Genomic DNA, 24837 nt, shown 5'->3' on the forward strand with positions numbered 1-24837 from the left:
GGAAAGCAGATTTTTGAATCTGCCCTGCTGCAATCCCTCAGGGGATGGTGTGGGCCAGTATCTACAGGCCAGAACCTGCAGCAAAAAAAAGGAGCTTGCTGAGCAGGGACTGCACTTAAATGTGTGTGTTATTAACACCTGACAGAACATCTAGCCTCAAAAAAACCCCTCCAAAATATCTAACAGATTCTTCCAACACAGACATGTTTTATTGTATGTCCTGACTCAGGTACTTACCTGTCAGATGAAGTTTTGCCTCTTACTGCTGCAGGTATTTGCAATTCTTATCTCTAATATTTCCAACAGGAATACAAGCATGCTTTTTTCTTTTTTTTTTGTAGTCTAAACTGAAGCTTCTTTTGGTATAAAAAACATGACCATTGCAGCATTTTGCTTGCAATCAATCAGCCTTCAGCTAAGCATTGAAAAAGCTGACAGAAATGCTTTCTCTAAAAAAATTAAAGAGATAAAAGTATACAAGAATGGTGAAAGCTGCAAATCTTAAGAAGATTCACATTACATAGTTTGAAACTACTTCTGACTTATTTTTAGCTAATTTTATGAACCATAACTTGATTTATTTTAGCTAAATTAGGCTTCAAGTTGATCATTTAACACTTGTATTTCCCTCAGTGACCAGGAACATCCCCTGTGAACTGAGCCATGTAGTTTTTAGCATGCTACAGGAAACTAATTCCTTGTTCCTGCACTCAATAGGCCTTGCACAACTTCTTTATGAACCTGCAAAAAATAATCCAAGACCACATGCTCCACTTCCCAAAGGCTGAAAATTGGACTGAAGATTAATTAAACTGATGTTTAGCAGGTCAGTCTTTCATTTACAGAACACTGAAAGAAAAGAAGCAGGAAAACCATAAAAAACCTTGACTCTGGCTCAGGATGATAGCAGCCATTAATAAAAGGGAAAAAACACCAACAACCCCACAGCAAAATTAAAAAGCTATCTTCCCAAGACTCCCACAAAAAGAGAAGAGCTTGCTGATCAAAAAACATTTTTGCTGTTAAGGACCTCATGGTACTGCTAGCATCAACAGATAGGAAAAGCTGTGTGAAGTTAAGAGGTCTTCTAAATACTTGTCAGAAGTTGTTTCTTAAGGAATTACATTTTCTGTTGCTTCATTTAGACCTGATCACTGTCACTTAAGCACACACAAGCATCTTCAGCAACACTACAGACTAAACATATATTGTATTTATTCTTTACAATCAGAATTGTGTTTGAGAAGTATTGACTCCTATACAAATCTGTCAGTTTCCTATGCTAGCTTAATTTTAAACATGTGTATTATCCACAAACATCTCTACAACCCCTGCGCCCATCAGTTGCTCCAGTGTGTGTCCACTTCAGTTCTGTATTATTCCTTAGTCTTTTGCCTCAGTTACTACACACTAACACCACTTTAAATGAGGATGCTTTTTGCTTTGCCCTACTCGTTTCTCCGTGCAGTTGATAAGCCTTTCCATCCGCTGCCCAGCTTGAAGAAAAACATTTTAATCTCAAGTTATAGTAATAGAATTTTAGTCTCCCGGAATGGTTTGGGTCACAAAGGGCCTTAAACATCACTTTGTTCCACCCCCAGCCATGGCAGGGACACCTTCCCCTGGGCACTGCCAGGGATCCAGGGGCAGCCCCAGCTGGGCCAGGGCCTGCCCACCCTGCCAGGGAGCAATTCCTGATTCCCAATATCCCATCTAACCCAGCCCTCTGGCAGTTTAAAGCCATCACCCTTGTCCTAACCCAACCCACCCTTGTACGAAATCCCTCTCCAGATCTGTTTTAGGCCCCCTTTAGCTACTGGAAAGCTGCCATTCAAATACTGTACTTCCTCATTTTGCCCCATTTCTTACCTGTCAAAGCTTGATAACTTCATCTGAAATTCTCTTCCCTCCTCAAAAGAATGCTTTTCCCAAGCTACACATGCCTACTCATTCTAAACATATTTACTTCCAATTATGAGCCAATTAACAGAGTAAATCAGAACTTCCTCCCTCTACGTGGGATGAAAGAAAAGGTACATCAGTGACAAGATTTGCCTTTCCCACTACTTCTTCCCCTTATCCCATGATAAACAGGAAGAAAACCTTGCTTTTCCACGTCTTCACATCTCTGAAGATTACCAATTTTAAAAAATGCCCAGACCATGAGCAGTGACACAGATATCATTTACACTGTTGAGAAACCAAAGGAATTGGTCACGCTAGGAAAAAAAATTGTCCTTATATGTACAACTGAGAATTTGGCCTCTATTCTGTTGCTCTTTCTTTTTTCCATTATTTTCACTGGGAAAACTCAACTATATAAATTTTAACATCTTTTTATTTTTTTTTTTCCCCTTTAAGACACCACACAAAAAACTTGGATCTTTTGTGCTTACAAACCAAAGACAAGCAGCTGACCAGATCTGACAGGAAATGTAAGAGGTCAGTGTACATATCAGAAAAGGCAGGAACTCCCAAACAGGTTTTTGTCTCTTTTTAACCCAGCAGAAAGCCTCAAGTGAAATGCTCTGATCATGCCATCAGTTACTGCTCAGCCTCCTGTCTCCAGCCAGGAAATTAGTCTGCTCAGAGCCCAGATAGCTGAAAAACCAACCACATTTTATCTGCAGCTTAGGCTGGGAGGCCAAGCTGAAGGAAACACACACATGTTCTGTATTAGGAAGAAAATGCCTAATTTTAAAGAACTTAATTTACAGAACCATAAAAAGCATGTGTTTAAAAAACAATGATGTAAATAAAAATTACAGAACAACGTCTCTTATAACTTTGAGGTGATTTGCAAGGGAAATTCACACATCCTTAAACTATAAAATTTTACTCAAAGAGTTATGAAGTGCTGCTAAATTCAGTTTAAAATTAAACCACTTCTTGCTGTAAAATATGACAGGCAACTATGGCAATCCACAGATGAAGAAATCACTGCATTCTGCTATTTACTGGAAAGCATAAACTATTGCATTAAAACCTTAAATTACAAATTACTGCTGAACTGAACAGGCATTTAAGGCATCTTTCACAGCAGTTCCACATACTCCATTTCATGTAAAGCACAAACAAAATGAGCACTAAGATACTTTTCACAGTTATTATCAAGATATACTATAGGAGTCACCTTTAACTGAATAATAGTAAAATAAATTAGTAACTTCTTTATTTGAATATGAGAAGGTCTATACAACACTAAGATTAGGCAAAATTTTACTTAGCCCTGTCAAAGCTGCAAAAGCATGCTGTATTAGATGAGATACATTAGATAGTTATATATGCAATTATATATGCTATATTTTAATGACAGAAGGAAATTTGGCTTACTATTTCAAATTTCAAGAAATAACATGCAAACCTTTAATTGAAATAACCCAATTTTTAAATACCCACATAAGGCAGATGAACCCTTGCAGAACAAGAGCACTCTACACAAAATTGAAAACCTAGGACTTTCAAGGAGAGCTGGGGGAAAAGGATGCCAAAACACTGATGTTTAAATTTCTGTAAAGGCCTTGAATTCTGCAGCCAAAGATTTCACAATGAATGGCAAGAAAGCAAACCTAAACCCTTTCAACATCACAAAAGTTAGGCTGCAACACCCACGTGTAGTAGAACCTTTCAAGCTTTGGAGGTCAAACAATTTGAAGTATAAATATCATTACTAGAAACTCTGAGCCATCATCACAGCTGGAGTCTGTCATATACATCAATATGATTCCACAGCCCTGAATACAGTCAGAGAACAGAAGCAAATCTTAACTAAGAATGATTTCTTTTATCTAGGATAAAAAGCAAGCTCACCAAATTGTCTGGCAATAAATAAAAAGCATTTCTGATGCAATCAACTAAATTAAAAAAAAAAAAAATTTAATATTGCAATTCTGCCATAGTTCAGCTAGAAGTATAATCCACCTTAGACACACAGCCCAGACTGCAGAATTTGCAGTGCTAAGATCCATCAGAAGTAAGGCTCAAACTGCAAATTACCCTAACCTTGTCCAATCCCTTGGAAATCCATTCCAAACAGAAAGACTTGGTAGTCTCTTATTTTAGACAGGTATACATTTATATGTATATGTAGGTGCACAGACTTACCTCTGAATGGCTACAAAACAGCTGTAAGCATTAACAAATATTTAACAAAATACTACTTCAATTTCTCCACTAACCAAACTGTCTAAGATTTGAGCCCTTCTGCCTCCCTCAGAAGAGGCAACTACAGGAAATGGGATAAACAGAAAACTGCAAATCAGGTTTTAAGAATGAAAACAACAGCACTCAAGCTAGAGACAAACAAACTGATCCTTTACATTCCTCTCACTCTTGTGGTACCTAGTGGGTATACAAACCAGCCTGGAATAGCAAATAGAAACTCCTGCTTTTTTAGTGTTTGGGCTTCTAGTTCCTTTACCTCCATGGAGATTATTTCCATTTCACAGTTAAAAAACACTAAAAAAAATTTAAAAACATAAAAACAGGTGCAAGGTATTTCTCCAAATTTATGCCCATAGCTCTGAGCATTTCACAGCTGAATTTTAAAAAGGGAATTCCACAGGACTCCCTTCAGAAGCCACCTCTGAGATGCATTCTGGAATAAGACCAGGTTTAGGAACTGATCCCTGTATTATGGTAATTGGTTATTTTTTCAATCCTTCTCTGACTTCCTCCCAACTAACCAGAGCAAATTGCCTCCCAAGTTCCTCTTATAACAGAGGTGTTATACAGAAAAAAAGATCCTTCAATTATCTAGACTCACACAATCCCAACACCACCAGCAATTTTTCTGGATTGTTATTTCATGTAGAAGAGAGCAAAAGACATCTAATCTTTTAACTATTATGTGAACAAAATATGCAGCCTAAATGAGCTGAAATTCCTCCATTTAGGCTTTGTGTGTGTCAATTTTCAATGTGTATTCCAAACTAACAAAAAAAAAAAACCAAAAAAAAAAAAACAAACGACACTTTCTAAAATTACAAATAAGAAGTGGCTTACTGAAAGTTTACTGGCTGAAAACACACAGCGTAAAACATGTACACACAGATTTTTTTTGTATACAACTATCACAGTTTCCTGCCTTGAATTTCTTTTACCTCTTTGGCACTGAGGGCCAGTGAAGCCGTAGACACAAGCGCAGCGATTGGGTCCAACACACCTTCCTCCATTCTGGCAGCCACTCTCACAGACAGCTTCAGTTAACCAAACAAACAGGCAAAAAGGTTAATAATGTCATGGCAATGCCATTTACAGATTAACACCTGCATCATTTTCAAAATACTAATTTTTCTCCCACTTTCTAGGCCTGAGGACGGAGCTGATCTCCCTCGTGCCACCTCCACCAGCAATGACTGTGCAAACCAAATTCCATCAGCACCTGCTGATTTCAACTGCAAACAGCTGCTCAGCACAGATTAACAGCATGTGTTCAACTTCAGTGTGTTCTAATCAGCTGTGCAGGTCTAGACACTGATAAGAATTATGTAAGAACTTACTATCCCTCAGTGAAGTTACCTCTCTGTCAAACCTCAACTATTTTTGGGCATATTGCGTTGTTGAGTCACAACAGCAACAAACCTTTTGAGAAGAGAAAGGAGTCCAAGAGAGAGATAATCATCTCTCACAGCTGATGCTGCTGGAAAGAGGAGTGATGTTTAGAAGCAAAGGTAAAGGATTACCTTCATCATCTGTAACTCGTCATTTTTTAACTGAAAAACTGTGTTTCTTAAAACATCCTGACAAAAAATAAAATTTTTGTGGTCAGGGAGGAAGCAGGGTGGGTTGAAAGGGTCATAAATTCACAGTATATTTAAATTTAAAAGATATTTCACTGTCATGAGCACCCACTCATACTCTTCACCAATGGTCTGAACCAAGAACAAAGCTTTCTGCCAGACCACAGAATTTTCTCAGTTCAAAAGACAGCTCTTCAGAGAGGCTGAAAAACACCATTAAAATACTGCCTTAACTAACTCATTTTAGCTACTTTCTGACTCACTGCTTCAGGTCATGCCTTCAAAATTGTCCAAATGTGTTCCAAATCAAAACATTTCAGCTTAAGGACAGTCACAAAATGTTTTAAACTTTAAATTTTTGGTCTCAAAGTCATTAGGCTGCCTTCCTAAACGTGTGTCCTCAGTTTGGATGTGGTGTTTGTTACACATTTGAGTATCCAGGGCAAAAAAACCCCAGAAACCTAGAGAAGGCAATAATTTCAAACTGAAAAAAGGTACACATTACTCCTGCATCATAGTGGAGAGCACAAAATATACTTTGTGTGGAAATAAAGCCTTACTTCTTACCAAGAACCACCAAACAGAACTACCTCTTCCTGTGAATGCACACATAAAATGAAGGTATTTTGTTGCATGTGTTACATTACTGAATTAATGGACAAAACTTCAGCAAGACAATTTACTTGACTATACACAATTAAATTTCTCTAAATAGAAATAAAAACATATCTACATTTGTAAGACTGCCTAGAAGACACATATTCATAATCCTGCTTGAGATTTTAACTACATGATACAGTGAAACCAATCTCCAGAGTTTGTTCAGATTTTCTGGATTGCTTCAGGGTCACCACTTGAAAATTCTATCATCTTTTCATTTATTCAATGGAAATTAACCTTGTCTGAGAGCATTCAGGTGTTAAATATATTAACAATATATTTTAATGTATTCTAACAAAGCAGGAAGGGACCAGCAACCCTGCATACAAAATTTCACTGGGGTCACAGGTCAGGATTATAACTATTTCCTAAAATTTCAGAGAGTTTTATCCAGTCAAAGCAGGAAAAAGATTGTTCTTCAGCATTTATAAAAATGACTAGGGCAAAAAAAATTATCTTCCACAATATTAAGCCAGTCTGTTTTTTGCAGAGCTGCCCTCTGTCTCTAGTTCTTTCAGACTGCTTTACACAATTAATTTCTCTCTTAATTAGCAGTCAGCCTCAGAATACACTTTGACTCTTTCTCCATCCCTGCAGCTCTTAAGGACTTTTATTGTTTGCTAAATTGCTGCAGCTTGTAAACACTGTGCTGTTATAGGTAAAGCTGAGCAAATAATTCACTTTCTAGTTTGTCTGCCAACCCAAAAGGGGATGCAATAGCTTGAACTGTATTTAATTCTTTTAACCTGAGACTAAGTAGAAAACAGAAGAACATTCTTCAACCCAGCAGTGAGACTATTGTTCTGAGGCAGAGAAAACTTTGTTGAGAGATAATGAAAAACTAGTGAGCATCTGGTATGAAGAGGGGGATGCACAGTGATGTTGCTCCCCGAGGGTTTCCCAAAACCGCTCAGTGATTCCAGCCTGTAACCTGAATTTTAGAGAACACAAAAGCACTGACTTTTGTGTGCTCTAGGGAAATGACTGCCAGCTAAACACCACACCCCAAAAGGAGCAATTCTTTCAGGTGTTTCACTGCACTTCAAGCAAACTGGCTGTGACTTACGCTGCTCACAGTGGGCACCAGAGAAGCCCTTCTGGCACTGGCACCGCTCGTCCACGCACGACCCGCCGTTCCTGCAGCTGATGCTGCACTGCTGTGCTGCAGAGAGACACCCAAAATCAGCCAAAAACACCACAAAGGAATGGCCTTTCACAGCCTGTGAAATGGGACCTGAATGATGGGCTTCGTACCATCTATGCTACGTATTTTAGGTGTATACTCATGGAGAGGTTTTCTCGAGTTTTCCTCGATTATGCTGCAAGTCAGAACTTTTAATTGCACTGGAAGCTGTACAATCTTAATTTCTTACCAAAATGGACTCAGTGAAAATGTGAATACCACACACATTCATTTGTAAACTTCCTTCTCTCTTTAAGCATATTTTATTTAAATGTGTCACACAGAACAAACAGGCACGTGTGGAATAACAAACCTGATGAAGAACTTGAGGTGTCTTACCTAAGCATAATTTACATTTGCATATGCAGTAATGAGAAGTTATTTTTAAGGAAGTTGGCATTTTTGTCACTGAAACTGGAAGAGAATGACTTTCAGTGATATCTCTAATGAAAACAAAAAGTCCTTACCAGGTCTTGATCCACATGTGGGTGATATCTGCCCACTGGCACAAGTGCACATGTTGGGACGGGAACAAAATCCATCACCACAGCTATTTCTGCAAATTGCTGAGGAAGAACACAGAAAGAGAGCGACAGGGATCAACACCAACCTGAGGCTTAAACTTGCAGGACTAAAAAAACAACAACGCTCTAAAACTCACTCCATTGGGACAGCTATTACACATGCAAAAGTAATTTTAAGTTAAATAAAGTGAACTGAATTTTGGCATAATTAGTATCTCTTGACAAACGTGACGACAATCAGAATTAAATCAGGGATATTCAAACACTGACCTGACCACTGAAACAAGGTAATCAAGTCTTTCCCCAGTCAGAATATTAGCCAATTATTCAAGGAATGTAAAATCATTAAAAACACATCTTTTAGACCACAAGACCTGTGAGAAAACATTACCAAGAATCCAAGATTAGAAGGAATACAAACAATGCCAATTTATGCTATGGGCTTCACTCTTATAATCACCAATTTAAAGGCATTTTAGGGTCTTTTTTTTTCCTGTTCCTAAGATTATCTGCCCTTTGCCCAAAGCAGTTTTGTGGGAAGCCAATGTGCAAATGCTGGACTTCACAGTTTTTGTGGCTTTTCCCTAAACAGAGTTTCCTGTACTCAGGTAGCTCCCACACTTTTATTTTAAAACTAACCACAAAAACCCCAGGAAAGCCACCTGTCTACCCCACATCTGTGGGTCACATGCCTGACCTTCTGCCATCCCACTGATGACCCAAAGTCCTGCCCTCCCTTCTCACTCACCATCCAGCACACCTCCAATGAAGGAAGGAGTGACAGAACCACAAAAAAAAGAGATAAAAGTCTAAATTATTCTAAAGCAGATCCAAATTAATACAGGAAATTCATCTGCTCAAGTAGCAAATAAATCAAAAGAGAGCCTGAAGCAGTCAAGAGTCACTGTAGCACAACAGAGGACTTCAAAAAGACATGTATTGTGCAAGACGACTTGTATAGCAAAAAATTCTCAAAAAAAAAAACAAGTGCAAAGCAAAAAATCCTCAAAAACAAACACCACCACAAAAAATGCAAAAAACAAAAAAAAACCCCAAAAACAAACAAACAAAAAAACCAAACAAACAAACAAAAAAAAAAAAAAAAAAACCACAACAAAACAAACCCAGGAACCACAATTTCTTTGTAAACAGGCCTAGAGTTTTGAGAGAACCAAATAATCTGGCAGCACATCTCCACTGAAGGACTGGAATGGAACAAATACCTTGAGGAGATCATGTGCCTGCCACTCTCTGGGCATCAAAAAGATGCAAAATGCATTTATCATTAAATTCTGCTACAATAATGTCCCAAATGTGAAGGCATGAGAAGTCAAAGGGTTTGTGGGATTTTTCTGTTTAACTGGAATTAGAGATGTGCCATGGACAGACTTAAAATACTATTCCAAGAGCAGAAGTAAAAGTGAGAAACAGGACTTGGATTTATATCACTTGACCAGCACCAGAAATGGGTTTTTTTTTATATCCCTGTTCAGTTCATCTTTATACACCACAAGGCCAATCTCTTGATAAAGCAAGGTTTACATTCAGTCCATTTGTTAATTTATTATCTGTTATGGAGTAGTTTTTTTTGCCAACTGAAAGCCCTAGACCTTAAGGCATATCCTAAATACGCTTTCATCAGAACAGTTTACTCTGTGTAACAAAAGAGCAAAATTTGGTTTTCAGATAAAATATCACTTTTAATCGTATATGTGCCACAGACCACCAACAACCACCACCATATCATCAGGTTAAAACACTGTCAGGTCAGAATAGTTTCTTTTTCACCTACCACTGGTTCATAGATGTCTCCTCATGAAATATCACTTTAAAATCACCAGTTAAAATACGCATCAATTATAATTAGCACATCTCCAATAAGAAATCTGATAGCTTGTCCAGCATCCTGTGCAGGAGGCTTTTTCTAGGTGAAGAACTCTAGCTAAAGGGAGTACCATCTCCCCAGACATTAAATGTGAGCACAGAAATCTGTACACTTAAAACCTCCACCAGAAGCAGAAACAGAAAAGTGTCACAGACAACAATGGTCTGCCAAAATCACTCACCCTATAAACATGTTAGAAAGTGCAATTTTCATTTCAATTGCTTACTGCAATTAGAGTGCAGTAAGCAGGCAGGAGCTAAAAGATGTCCCTTGTGCACATAAATTAAAAATAAATCTGATTATTCGGGATGTGGGCAGACCTGAGACCAAGGCCTTTAAGAGGCACTGAGACACAATTTAAAGGATATCTTGTAAGGATTGTTGAAAGCCCCTAAACACATTTGAGCCAGGCACACAGCTGAATCTGAAAAGCCTATCAACAGCATAATAGGCAGCCCAAATCCTTCTTAAAATATCTACTTTACATTAAAGTAAAGTAGCCAGCATTGAAAGAGTTGGTAAATGTGAAAAGAACACTCTGAGGAGCTCCTTTTATTCCACAGCAACATTAATAAAAGGATCTTCCTCTGAATGGCACCATTATCCTTCGCTGGGAAATTCTGGGTCAGCTTGAGGTGAAAATAAGTGTTACATGGCACAGTTATCCCCAATATTAGCCAGTCAAGTTTAACCATGTAAAACCAATAGATGTGAACAGGTGAGGGAGGCCTGGAACCATAAAAAAAGCCACCAAAGCTCAAAAGTTGGGCAGACCTTGGCTTATCACCCTTCCCTTGCCCAGTTTCACCCTGCATGCCTGCAGTTCATCAGATGGAGAATTACAAAGATCTCCATGAAGAGCAGTACGTTCTTGAACATGAATTCTGAAGTTGAGCATACTTATGAACAAAACAGACAGTGACAGGCTAGATTAAATGGCAACAGATTAAAAATTTAAGGTCTGAAGGAAGCATTGTCTACTATCAGCTGCTACCTAACACAGAGAAATTTCAACTTCATTCTCTATTTCATGGTAAACATCCCCAAAGACATCATCCCACCAGAGTACTGAGCACATTCCCCTCACACACAACCTTTTTCTTTTTTGCCATGCCATGTATGTCAAAAATCACATGTCAGCACAGTATCTACATGACCAGCCAGTAGCCACTCTACATGCCTGACTGCCATCAACACACAACTAAAAATGACAAGAGAGCAAGCACCACAGATGTAAAGAAGCCTTCTATTTGATTGTAATTCCAAGTTTCAAAGAACTTCAGGATCTGATTTGCTTATATCGAGACCTTTTGGCTTTTTTTTCCCCCTGTTACTACAGTTCAGTATTTGATTTGACAAAAGTCTGGGGTTTTTTTTCCTTTTTCCTTCGTTGTCACCGGTTTTCTTTAAAAACTAGGTGGAGACATGTCTCTTATGAACATACCAAGGTCACTGGACAGCCCTTCAGTTACAAGGAATATGGAGCTGTAAATCCATCTTGGACTTCTTTCCCTTTCCTTATTTCTCAAAATAATGTGAAACACAGAACTGAACTAGCTTTTCTTATGCTGAATGAACAGTGGCTCATGGAAGAATACTGATTTTCCTTGTCACCCCTTGAGCAGTAGTCAGACACTTACGAACAATGCACTGATTCCCTCCAGGAAGCGTTTTCCATCCAGGGCAACAGTAGGAGCGAAATCTAGAACCACAGACATTTGGCCTGCAACACAGACAAACCAATAAATGTGCACGGGAAAACAGGAGGCACGCTAAAGAAAATTTAATGTTTTACATACACACGTGGGAAGAATCCAGCTGCATGAAACAAGAACTGCGCAGCGAAGCTGTCTACAAAAATATCCTCCCCGAAGGAAAAAAATTCTTCCTCCAAGGCATTTAATTTTGGGTTAGTTCAACTGATTAGTATAAAGAGGAGAGGTGGATGAGGCAAGAGCAGCACACATTCATCCTTCACAACTGAGGAAGGAACATCCAACTATCCACAACTGAGGATACGGAAGAATATGAGAATAGGGAAGTTTGATTCCACTTTCATTCACTCTTAGAAGTGCTGCCATAAAAAAAGGGCTTCTTGCTGTCATCTGACACTAGACACAAGGGATGCCTGCTCATAAGGACAAACTAACTCAAAACACCAAGAAGTCCCCGAAACACCACAAGAAGAAAACCAAACCGACTCTGCATCACCTCTTCGTAGAAACCCACCCAAAAAAGTGAACATCAAACTATGTGAGTATGGCAAGACGCTGGACCAAGGAGCCAAATAAGGTCAATTCATTAGCTGCAAGGCACAAGGTCACCTTGTAATTAAATCGCACTGATTAGGAAGTTCGGGCAAAGCCCGAACTCCCAGCTTGGCGAACCGCGAGTCCTCAGCCTCGAAGAGGCGGGAGAGGCAGCGGCGGCACACGGAGACCCCCGGCAAGGGGCTCCGGCTGCCCAGGTGCCCCGGGGAGCAAACAGGCGGCGGGGAAGGGGGTTTCAGCCTCGTCCCTACCCTCGGAGCCCGTCGTGCTGTCCTCGCCTGTGGACCCGAGCGGCGTCGCTCCCGGCCCCGTCCTCCCGGTGCGCGGCGGCCAAGGGGCCAGCGGCTCCTGAGGGAGCGCGGAGCGCCGGCCGATGCTGCTGCTGCTGCTGCTGCGGCTGTCGCTGCTGTCTCCCGGCCGCTCCCTGCGCACACAGCGCCAGGCAGCCCAGCCACAGCGACAAGAGGCAGCAGCGCTGCGCCCAGAGCCGCCGCCGCCTGCCCATGCTGCGGCTGTGGCAGCGGGAGGGAGGCGGCAGCCGCGGGCGGGAGCGGCGGTGCCGCGCCGCCCTCAGCGGGCACGGGGCGGCCCCCGGGCGGGGAGAGCCTTCAGCCGCGGGAAATCCGCCCTGTGTCCGCCCCAGGCTGCCCGGCCCGGTGCTCCACGCCGCTCCGCACCCCTCTGCGGAGAATGCGGGGGGAAAAAGTGAATAAAAGCAGAGGAGGTTGGGGTTTTGTCTCCCCCACGCCACTCCGCCGCAACAGGAAATCCAAGAGAACCGCGCTGAATTTTCCCTGTTAAAAAAAAAAATAAATAAAATAAGAACCAGACGATAATTAACCGCGGCTAAATAAACGTGCTGGGGCAGAGCGAGAGGGGAGCGAACAGCCCCTGCCCAGCGCCAGGGGCGGATTTACAGCGAAGGGAGCCGGAGGAGGAGCCGGTGCCGCCGGGCCGGTGAGGGGCTGGGGAGGGGAGAGGAGGGGAGGGAGGGGGCCGGGAAGAGGGGATGGCAGGAGGAGAGAAGAGGGCAGAGAGGGGAGTGAGGGCTGGCGGCTGCTGCTGCAGGGAACGGGGCTGCGGGAGAGGCAGCGGTGCAGGTAGAGCCGGTCCCAAAGGGGGAATCTGCGCATTCCTTCGGTTCTCCCCAGCCCTCGGGAACTGCGCCGTGGGATGGAGGCAAAATCCCTCCCTGGGACAGAACCTCCCAAAGGTTCTGGTCGCAAGGATGAGCCAGGAGGGGAGGGAGGCGGACACCCACAGATGGGTCTGGCACAGGAGCGCTGGGCTCCTCCGGGAGCTCCTTCCCCATCCGTGACAGCTCAGCGTCGAGGGGACACTGGGATAATTGAACGCTTGATTATAAAGTATTTTTTAGCACTTCTGACTTGGTTATGCCAGTGACAACCTATGCAGGAGGTTCTGTGATTTATATTCTCCTCAGGAGAAGAATAAAAATGAATGCCCACCTCATTAATCCCTTTTAAAGTTGTGTGTGGATGGGCTAAACAAACTTCTGTGGTTCTATCTCCTAATTAACAAGGAAATAATTACAAAAAGTTTCTCAGCTTTACTTTGGTTAATCACCTCTATTGTTTCGAGGGTTGGTGCTCCTGCCCTCAGGAGCAGGGATGTGGGGTGCTGGAATGGTTCAGGAGCACTTTTTATAAGTTCTCACCTGAAAATTTTGCTTGTTCTCCGCTTGCTGTTTCTCCCTACATAACCACCCCCCCCCAAAAAAGCACCCCTGGCTTAGGAGATTCCCTGCTTGCTTTTTTAAGGCCGAGAGCATGATTTACCTAGATGTGCTGAATAGTTAGCCACCGGTGAGGAACAAATAAAAGTAGTGAAAGCAAAATCGTGGCTCTGCTGACAGTCCCCGAGTGCTGGGTGCTCATCATTGCGGTAACAACACGGCACAATCTGGTTTTGTCATCTCAGAAGATTTATCCCTCTGAGCTGTGCTTTGGGGGTGAACACCTCACCCTACAGCCCATGGCATACAGTGGCAACCTGGAAGCTTTTTTCTCTTTTAAAACACAACTGGGACAAGTCACAGCTTCATTTAGCTCCAGGTGCGCATTATCTGTGACTTACAGGGGTGAGAGGCAGGAGCCTCATTTTGTTCTCTCTGAAATAAAACCCAAGCAGCTGAGAGGTCACAGAGCCACTCTTGTTCCATTTACTGCCCTGCTTTGATGGTCCTGACACACCTTCAGAAGCTCCATGTTCTGACAGAGCAGAAGCTGATTTTGCTAAAATTTGTAAATTTAGCAGAGGCAATTTCGCATGAGGGAACCTCAGTCTTTAAATGCCTTGAGAAACTAAAAGTATTTTATGAAGACAGCTGGGTAAGGGAGTTCAGCATCCCCCTGATTGTGGGTGAGATTTGGAATTTCTTTCAAACAGAAGTTGTAAAGCCTGTCATGGATGAAATGCTGCTAAGAGTCGGGGAAAGAGAAGGATTCCATGCCACTTCGGGTGAATAACTATCTCCAGAAAACACAAGGAATAAGTAGATAGGGCACAAGGAATCAAAAGGAAAGAACTGATTTGAGATAAGCTCAGGGTCTTGGATATCAGGAAGCACAGTGATAAAGAAGCAATTCCCAGATGTTAAACACAGCACATCTGGAAAAAGACAGCACTAAAAAATCTTGAAAGGGGAAAAAACCTCAAACAATGAAACAAATAACACCCAAAAAAAGGCAATTACACAGCAAAGGTGGGCTAGAAATTAGAGCATGGGAAAGTTACAACTTAAAGCCAAGAGAGACATAATTTTAAACTGGAAATACTGACTGGAGTAACAAAAGCAAAGTCAGCAGCTACCAGTGATTTGTAAAGTGATTTGTAAGACTCAAGAGACCTTCTTGCACTCAGATCCAAAGAGGACTATGGAGCCCCTTGCTAGACTAAGAAATTAATAATTTTTGAAAGGAGCTAGCACACTATGAAACATTTACTGGGAAGGATTGGGCAAGATGTCTTACTTTTGATAAGTTTGGTCTTTGTAAAGATGAGTAGAAATTAATGCTTACCAAGAAGGCTGTCTTTGTTAGAATGGGCATCATAAATACTTTTTATGGGAAAAAGGCACAGACCGGACGTGATTTAAAATAATGATTATGTTCTGATCATCCATCTCAGAACTACACTTGTTAAATTTGCAATAGCTGCCCATAAAAGCCACTGCTATGGTAAAGGAGGGAAAATCACTGCCAGAAGGCTTGGATTCTTTAGCTAGCAGCATCTCTCTTAAAAAGATGGAAGGAAATGAATAGGAAAAAAGCGCAACATGATAAATTAAATCAGTACTACAATTAAGAGTTGCCTGGATAAGACAGGAACACAGCTCTGCATTTGAAAAAGTAGAACCTAAAACTGGAAGTCCTTGTGGGATGAAATTAGATTTCCTTAGGAAAAATATTGTAAATCTCCCAGGTTTTCGAAAACATTTGGATCTGCTGATCCCAGAGATTTTCTCCCATCCTATTCCCTGACTGTTATAAAGTAAAAAACCTTGTTTCACAGAGGATGCCATTCTATAATGGCATCACATAGCTGGTGCAGGAGGATGAGTGATGCCTCTTTTCCTCCACTTCAAGCCCGGCCAATTCCAATCACAATTGTTCAAAATGTTGTATATAGTGAGTATTTGGGAAGCATGCAAGTGTACATCTGCATACAGAACATTTTTCCAGAGAAAAGCTCATATAATGCATATTATTTTTTAATCCACACTTTTCCCAAGTGATTAAATTTTCTTCCCAAACAAGGGTGGCAGACAATTTTAAGTAAAGCCAGTCATACTATTTTGACACTTTGAAACAGAGTGAAAACATAGGCCACCACTTTGCTAATGTAGGATCTAATTAAACTCGACTCAGTGGGTGTAAGTAATTTATTGCAGTGCTGAAAATTATGTTTCTCCGTGGCCACATGGATTTGACACATGAAAGCATTCCCAGCCCTTCATTACTTGATTCACCAAAAGCACCCAGTGGTGGATGTCTAGACCAGTACAGGTATTGAAAGTAGAAGTGACAAGACAATTTCTTTTGTCTTGTCACTAAAAATTTCTTTTCAGCTGTTCCCTTTTCCCCACTGGACTGAATTCACACTTCTGCATGTTCAGTGAGTGCCCAACCTTCATTTGTTAAATCTTTGCTAAATATAATTTATTAAACATGTTTGATACCTCTGGTGTCTTCAACATAGATCTGTTTTACAAGTGTTTGTGGAAAAGACCTTGGAAACTCATTTGATTAAACCTCTCTGCTCTAAAGCAAAAACAAAATTGACCATTTAACCTGTACCTTGAGCACAGGAATTCTGCAGAGCTGGTGGTCTGCTATGGATGACAGCAGTTTTAGCACAAAGAAGGATTGAGCTGCATCCTCTTTTTGCTTGTTTGGTTGATTTTTACCTGTGATTTCTTTTCTTTTTACCATTTGTGTAGTATTTCTCACCATATATCTGACCAATCATTTTGATTTCTAATCCTGTCCTCCAAAGTAATTGTGCTATCTCCAGATCATCATCATTAATCTGGAAATAGAATAACTAATATAAAATGAAGTATTTAAGTGTAGACTATGAATTTCTTTTTCTTACTTTGAAGATTGTCATTTGACACTGTTTCAAAAGCATTGCTCAGATCAGGTAGGCAACATCTACTTTTATTTTTTTATTATCCAGCCTGTGTGCTTCATTCTCTGCCTGTGCCTTCCTTGCTTTTTGGATTTATCTTTTGATTAGTTTTGATGTTCTTGTTTTCACATAGAAACTTGAATTATTTCATTTTCCAGCATTATTTCAGGCCAAGAAATGAGATTAGTTGGCCTAACTTTCTTTTCTCCCACCCTTGAAATATAGGCACTATTTTGGTATATGCCCGTAATTTTGCAAACAAAAAATAAAAACTAGTAAGCAAAAAGTGCTAAAACTAATTTATTCCCACTCTAAGTTTATTCTCAATAAAAAAAGAAATAAGTAAAGAGTTATGATCTCCTCTCTATGTGCTTATTTTTAAAACTTCAATGCATGAAGGGTATTACAGCCATTTAAGAAGCAATTTTGATTGACATTTTTTTATTAATTCACTTACATATATATACAAGTGAATATATGATTCAACATAAAGTCCCTTGCATATGCAACAAATAGATAAATTATTCCACAATTTTGGTTTCATCATTTATAAAATTCAAAAGTATTTTAACAGTGGTTTCACAGCAATACTTTCACTGCAGAAGGAAAAAAAAAAATATGTGTTGCCTGAGGCATATTGAAAAGGAACAAAACATTAAGTGTGACTTAAATAAGAGAAGAAGAAGATACTTAAGACACAAGACAACTTGAAAAAAGCAAAAAAAGTGTTGAAGGATGCCATGAGGGAACTGTTCAATGCAATTAAACAAAAGATCTCTCAATGATGCAAAGCTTCAGCTACAAAAGGATTACCCAGCTTGGAATGTCTGATTCTTCATCTTTGTGACAGAAATAAAAATGTAAAAAAAGTAAGATATTTTAACACATCCTTCCAGAGGTGATTTGTGTATTCTGCCTGTAAGACCTCATTATAATTTGGGAATTTTTTTTAGCATAGGAGAAGTAGGGTGGACCACTCTACTGATTTTTTCTTTTTTTTTTTTTTAATGATAGCAAAAAGAAGTGAAATGTCCCTAATTTAGACATCTTAACTACCACCAAGCAAATCCTACTTTAAGGTCTGAAATCTGTCACCGAAATGAAGGAGTTAAGAGAGTTAAAAAAAAAAGTAAAATTAAGCATTCTCTCTTTTTTCTAGGTGCAGAAAAAGGTAACCAAACTTTATGTGAAAAAATTAGTAGTAGAAATAAGAAATAAAATCAAACAGGAGGTTGAAGCTATCCCTACATAGACCTCAAACACTTCAGTGTCTATTTGAAAATTATTCAAGTTAAACAAGACGAAAACCCCAGTAGCAATTATTGGATATTCTGTTTTTATTTTTGGAAAGAAAACCCCAACATAGCTGCAAGAGTAATTCCCAGGTTAAGAATATGTATATAATTAATAGTTAATTTAATTTATCTTATTCTAGAAGCTCTACCCTGGGGAGTCTGTAGGTGGAGCAGCTAAAAGGGCTCAATTACTCAGGAGAAACTTCATCTGGCATTAAACTCTGACAACATGTTTTAAGTTGTTTAAACACATTAATAATTTTATAGCTGGATGATTTAAAGTAGCAGTAATTTTATACATTCCTCTAAGCATTATTTTCTGACTCAGCTTCTCTTGAACAACATATTTAGAAAGACAGGATTCAGCTGTCCTGAAATTCACTGAGATGACTTGTTCTCTGATAACACCTGAATTAGGCAATATAATTATCCTGATATATATATATATATATATATGTATTATCCTGATATATCTATATATGTGGTTATTTGTGTATTACATAAATAATCCAGAACAAAAGGAGTAGTAACAGTTTTCTGTGGTGATCATTTTGTGTTTTTCCTGTCCATTGAACCCACTGATCTTAGAGGTCTTTTCCAACCTTCACAACTCTTATGATTCCATTATTGGTTTTGCAAAAAAAAAAGCTTAATTTTTAAATGAAAATAGGTTCATGGAATTTAAGTAAAGGTAGACTTTGATTCATTTCATGATGTAAGAGCTGTGCAAATGCTGAGTTAATGGAATCCCAGAATGGTTCAGGCAAGGGACCACAGTTGGTCCCATCTCACTGTTCAAGCAGAGAAATAAAACCTATTCTATATCTTACATAAAATTCTGGTCTATAATATTTCATGATATCACTATGGAATGTTTAAAACACCTGTGATGGAACTTTATACATTCAGAACAATTCAAAGTTTGCATTAATGCATTTCAGCAGCTCTAGGCCAGCATGTTGTAATTATGAAATGTTATGTACACATACATAACATTCCTGTAGACTATAGGAAGGAAAAATAATAGGTCATGCACCACTGCAAACTCCATAAGAGAACTGGCAGGAATGTTTGTCCGTGGCTTTCCAGAAAGATGTATTTTTTTGAGCACATTTGAAGCTCCCAAATTCAGCTGCCAAATATTGCCTGCAAATATAGGAATAAGGTTTGGTGTATAGGCTGCTGCACACAACTCCTTACACATATGTAAAGATATCTAAAGATTCAAAGACTTTAAAACAACATGAACCTGCCTGCTTTCATTTTTACTTCCTTAAAAACTCAATTCCAGCCTTTTTAAAAATATTACACCCTAAGGTGCAATCAGTCCTGATGTTTTTATTAGGTAAAACAAATCTGGACTCGAGATTATGAAGTCTTAGTTTGCAGACACATGAATCTCAATGTTTGAGGGGCAGAAGCCATGCTAATTCCATACAGATGTCCTGCTGCATTCCTGTAAATTTTCAGACTGAAAAGGAAATGCTGGTTACACCCCTTTCCCCTTCAGCCTACAGCAGAACATTTCACAGATTGCATATGTGTCTTGCACGCAGAGGAAAACACATCTCTGCTAATTCAAGCGTCATATTTACTTCATGCATAGATATTTACATAGATTTCACACCTATATATTTATTTATCTATTACATATATTGATTTCCCCCGCAATAAAAAAACTTAGCTTTTGGGATTAAGGTGGGTTTTATCCCAACATGCAAACACAAAAAAAGGAATATTTTTGTTCTCTTAGATGTCTTCCTTTGCTTAGGAAAAAAGCATATATTTGTATTTTTAGAGGTGTGCAAGTATACATATATGACTTTATATATGTAACACATGAATATTTTTCAGAAGGACTTGGAGCAGGGGAACTGAAAAATCCAAACCTGACACAGAATGTGGCTGTTCTTACATAGCCAAGAAGGTTCTTTGCACAAAATAACACTTCATGCTGGAGCTTTCCAGAGCAGCAGTTAAAACCAAGCCATGTTCTCCACTGGCTTCCACTGGTAATTATGAAATGTTATGTACAGTATGCCTAGTGGAAAATACATGTGAATGTAAAGAAAAAAAATCTTCTTTTTCTCCCTAAAACGTAGATTGAAATCTGTTTATCAACTTCCTTGAGTGTCATTCAAGACCCTTTTAACTTTGAAGCAATTCTGCTGCTCTTAAGAGCTGCAACTCTTTTTTTGTGTTAATGTACTGACATCTAGGGGTTTTGTTCATGCATTGGGGCTGTTTTCTTGTTTCATGGGATGAACACTGAATTTCTTGATCAGAAAATATTATGACCACTATAAAAGAGGAGGGAGTTGTCTATCAGGGACTGCACAGAAGAGATGCTGGTAAGTTGGGCAGGTGGATTCATTATGCACATTATTCATAGCAACTTACAATCTAGAGCTATATGAATGAGGGGGAGAAAAAAAAAAGATGCTTTGCAGGTAGATTTCAAAAGAGGAAAAATTAAAAGGCAGAGATATATAAAGTTTTTAGGCATGCTTGTCTGTGAGGGTTGGTTCCACAGGCCAGCAGAAGGGAGTCTGCTCTTCCCAAAGAGGGCCAGCTGCAAAATACTTACAAATCAGAGACACATAACATGTATTTGATACAATATAGGATGTGGAATGAGGAAAATAGTTTTGTCAGAAGCAAATAAGCAAATGATTCCTGTCATTTAGCCTGTCTTTGTGAGCAAGTTGATCCTGGCATTCAGATTATTCAAACAGCACAGTGATAAGGACTGGTAAGCTCTCAATGTGCAGCTGAGAAGAGTTTACCATAAACCTCCAATTTATTTCACTATTTATTTATTTATTTGTTTACTTTCTTTTATTCTCTTGAAGTTAAAATAAAACTTGAAAACTATAATGCAATACTGTGTCTTTAAAAATTTAAACCCCTGTGATAAAAATCAGCCCCCCGATAAAAATGTAATTTAAACTGTTGAGACATGCTATAGCAAACATCTCAAACTGCATAACAGCACTACCCATTCCTTCTGTTATCTCACAAGCAACAAATTCCATCACTAGCAGTTCTGTAAATCCATCTTCCTTTTGATAAAATATTCCAGGATTGAATTAATAAACCTGGAATTCGTAAACTATGCAAGCCCAGAACTGAAGCATGTTTTTTATACATATATATTTTCAAAAAATATATATGTATATTTGTGTGTTTGTGTATCTATATATACATGTGTATGTATACATATACATCATATATATGTAAATTAAAACTAGTGAAAATATTCTGTTTCATCTGTTTTAAAAAAAAAAAAATCATTCATTGTCATTTGCTTTCTGTCTACCAAGAAGATGCTGGAGTAATTTTTCAAAACTCGAAAGCAACAGAAAGTGAAGCCTGTGCTGTAATTCTCCAATAAACCACAGGCTGAGTCTCACTTTCTTCATGGGAACTGATCTTGCTGCAGAAATCTGATGAAACGGTGTCTTTTTTGTGACCATCATGAAGAAAATAAATGACCATGACAAAACAGGTGGGCAGTGTTGGTGTTTGGGTGCATGGCTTTATCCCCTCTGCTCATAATTTCATGTTGAATGTGGAAGTTATGTGCACTAAATGCTGTAGCAGGCTGAAGAAGAGAAATGTGTATTGAAATAAAGTTCAGGAAATTCTGTAAATTCTTTAAGTGGCTCTGAATTTGTTTCCTGCAAAGGCAGGAATAGTGATTTTTTTAATGTCCTTCCTCAAGCTGAATATATAGTTTTTTAACATTGGATTTGTTAAGGCAGTGAAATACTAACTTTTATGCTATAGGGAGCTTTAGATATGAGGATTTTCCTGTATATTGTTAGTGACTATAAGGCTGGGAAGGCAGGTTATATGGGTACCACCTTCAGCACAATTGGCACTTCTAGAAACTTGACTATTGTAAACTTTAACTTCACCCTGGCTGCCAAATCCAGCTGTTAGCATAAAAACCTTTGTGAAAGTTACCAGAATGTGATTTTGTACCCCACAGTTGTCACTCACACTCAGCTTACACTGGTTTCTTGTGCTGGCTTTGCTGGCATGCTCTGTTTATTTATGTTTTGCTTTTATAGACCCATGTAAAATTAATTTACAGCTCTCAAATATGTCCAGAGGCTTTCCCTACCTAGGCTGACTTTTGGGAAGTCAGGAAAAAGGTGCCAGACATCTGCCAGAATTGTTGGTTCACAGTTCATTTGACACGAGATCCTGAACTGATGATTTCTTGAGGACAGACAGTATTTTACACTTGTTATTGCATGTAGCAGTCAAAATATTAATAATATTTCAATTTAAAAGGCAAAATAATTTGGGGGGTGATCGTTCATGCCAGTGAGTGTTATCTTTTTAGAAGGCATCTCTTACCAGTCAAGAGAAATTTAAATTTTGCAGGTTGTCAGTATTAGTGGTGCAAGGCTGAGGTGGGGGGCAATTTTCAGGATTCATGTGACCACCTCCCACCCAATATTTATCACTTACAAAACCACAAAATTGTCACCAATGTTGTCATCAATAGTCATAAATTTAGGACTGTTAGCACGATTCTTCACTTGCAGCCATTTCTGCTTCAGAGTAAACCTGGTATAAAATTTAGTGCACTAAAATTGAAATTATAGTTCTCATCCTCACCTTTCTGATTGAAGTTTATCAGCATTTGCTTGAAATATAAGTGGCAGCATAACTCATACCTGTCTGCTAGCAGAAAAGGTGAACTTTCTTTAGCACAATAGGTCCTGAGAGCCTCTACTTAGCACTCTCCACTAATGAATTGTAAAAACTAAACTTTTCAACACTTCGCACACTAAAGCAAGGGTTCCAAAATCTCCAGCTACACAATTAAAAATACATTGTTTTTTCAGGTGGGAGGTCCATTTTATATCCCAGGATAAATTCAATGTTAAAAGACTATAAATTTAGCTTGAGGAAGGACTTTTTAAAAAAAATCACTATTCCTTCATTTGCAGGAAACAAATTCAGAGCCACTAGAAGTGCCATTGTGAGAAAAAAGGCCTCTGGAAACTGAGCATGTTGAGAATTTTTCTTGGAAATGTGTGAAGATCTGTCTTCTGTTTTCATTTTTATTTTTCATTTCTGAGAGTTCCTTTTCAAAACTAGAATTCCATTTATTGTGACATAAAGGGTTCAGTAGAACACCTAAACTTTGGGATTATTTATATTCTGGTTTTGTGGTAGAAATTTTATGTCATATCTTCAGTGTTTGGGGATCTCAGGCAATGAGAAATACACAAAATAAGATTTCAGAGTCCATAAATTCAATGAAACAGCCTTGATAATGATGAATTATAATATTAATAATACATTATTAATAACAATCCTTAAAATCTGCTGTGTAGCCACAGTGGAATAAGTGACCAAGACATGCAGCTGACACATGGCAGTGGTATGCTTTAATTAGCTAAGTCTATGAAAATGAGGAAACTGGTCTAAAATTAGCAATTACAGGTTTTCCAGAACTTTGCTGGAAATTTCCAGTACTGGTTCCCTAGAGAAATTAAACTGTGAAAATGAAGTAATGGTTGAATGTGTTGAAACAATAAAATAGCTGGAAATAATCTTCATGAAACCAGGACATTTATCTCCAGGAAATGGTGGATTTCATGGACTGATCTCATAAAATCACCAAATTCATCTCCAGATTTCATAGGCTGCCTCTCAGAAGTGTGTGGTATCTCCATTTTTCTGGGATTTCACTGGTTTTGGCAAAATCACCTGCTGTTGGAGTTTCTCACAGGTCCAGCCAGCAGCTGTAACCCAAAAAAGATGAGGACAGTTTTTCTCTAAGTCATCATCATGCCTTTGCATTCCTGGGTGGATCAGCAGCTGAGCTGGTTTCCAGCAGTTTATCCATGGGTGAGGGATCATCAAGGCTGCACAGCCTCCCTAAGGATATCTGAACTTCCTGGAATTCCTGCTGTGCTATGTAACTGTGCAACTTCTGATCCCAGCCAATCTAGAAATCATGGACTGCAGTTTGTGTTTGGATGTATTCTGTCAATTTGTGTCCAGGATGTCTTCCCAGGTAATCTGGTAGGTTTTGGGCTCAGACCCAGTCTCAGCCCAAACACTGGAACCCTCCTGAGTCTGAGCAAGTACAACAATTCCTGTTTTCCTAGGAGCTCATAATGTAATGGAATTATCTTTAGTTTATATACAGGAAAAAAAAAAAAAAAAAAAAAAAAAAAAAAAAAAAAAAAAAAGGGAAAAGGTGGAACTCAGAATCCTTTCAATGGCATGGAATGGGGATTTGGAATGCTGTCTGCATACTCTGGATTTCCAGGCATGGATTTTCATCCTAATTTCCTTGTGAATGTCATGGGATAACTGAGAAGCTTTGTGAGATCATGCCCTATAAATAACAGCAGGTGAAAACAGTTTGAGCAGAAATAGTAAACAAAACTTCTGGATGTAAATAAGAAGTCACACTCCTTCTGTAGCTTGGACAAAACATGTGCAGCCTGACTTTTGACTTCTCAGAGAATCTTCTTTTTCCTGGAAGAGAGAAATGGGCTATGGCATGTTCCCTGCTTTTCTTTTGTTTCTCTGCTGCAGAAGCCAGCACACGTGTGGCCACTGCTGGGCTGTGCTTGGCAAGAAGCAGAGCA

The 24837-nt window shown here is 39.2% G+C and overlaps 1 protein-coding gene and 1 long non-coding RNA gene across 6 annotated transcripts in view; one reads left to right on the forward strand and one right to left on the reverse strand.

Moving 5' to 3' along the window:
* Positions 1-13156, reverse strand: part of FBN2 (fibrillin 2) — a 119102-nt gene extending 105946 nt beyond the window's left edge. Inside the window, exons 1-5 of one of the 3 annotated variants that reach the window (XM_064405078.1) lie at positions 12515-12834; positions 11634-11716; positions 8052-8150; positions 7468-7563; positions 5103-5198 (exon numbers count right to left, since the gene is read on the reverse strand). In XM_064405078.1, the coding sequence (XP_064261148.1) occupies positions 5103-5198; positions 7468-7563; positions 8052-8150; positions 11634-11716; positions 12515-12768 (628 nt within the window). In that variant the 5' untranslated portion in view covers positions 12769-12834. Of the gene's footprint in view, positions 1-5102; positions 5199-7467; positions 7564-8051; positions 8151-11633; positions 11717-12514 lie in introns of all 3 variants that reach the window. The other 2 variants (XM_064405079.1, XM_064405080.1) reach the window with 2 other exon arrangements.
* Positions 13157-13224: 68 nt separating this feature from the next.
* Positions 13225-24440, forward strand: LOC135291085 (uncharacterized). Of its 3 annotated transcripts, XR_010353950.1 has the most exons (3): positions 13225-17785; positions 20066-20223; positions 21535-24440. It is a non-coding gene; the product is annotated as an uncharacterized LOC135291085 (long non-coding RNA). The 3 variants fall into 3 exon arrangements; XR_010353949.1 differs by having other exon boundaries at positions 13225-20223; XR_010353951.1 differs by having other exon boundaries at positions 13225-20223; positions 21538-24440.
* The last annotated feature ends 397 nt before the right edge of the window (positions 24441-24837 follow it).

Source organism: Passer domesticus, chromosome Z (assembly GCF_036417665.1).
Source record: "Passer domesticus isolate bPasDom1 chromosome Z, bPasDom1.hap1, whole genome shotgun sequence".
NCBI lineage: Eukaryota > Metazoa > Chordata > Aves > Passeriformes > Passeridae > Passer > Passer domesticus.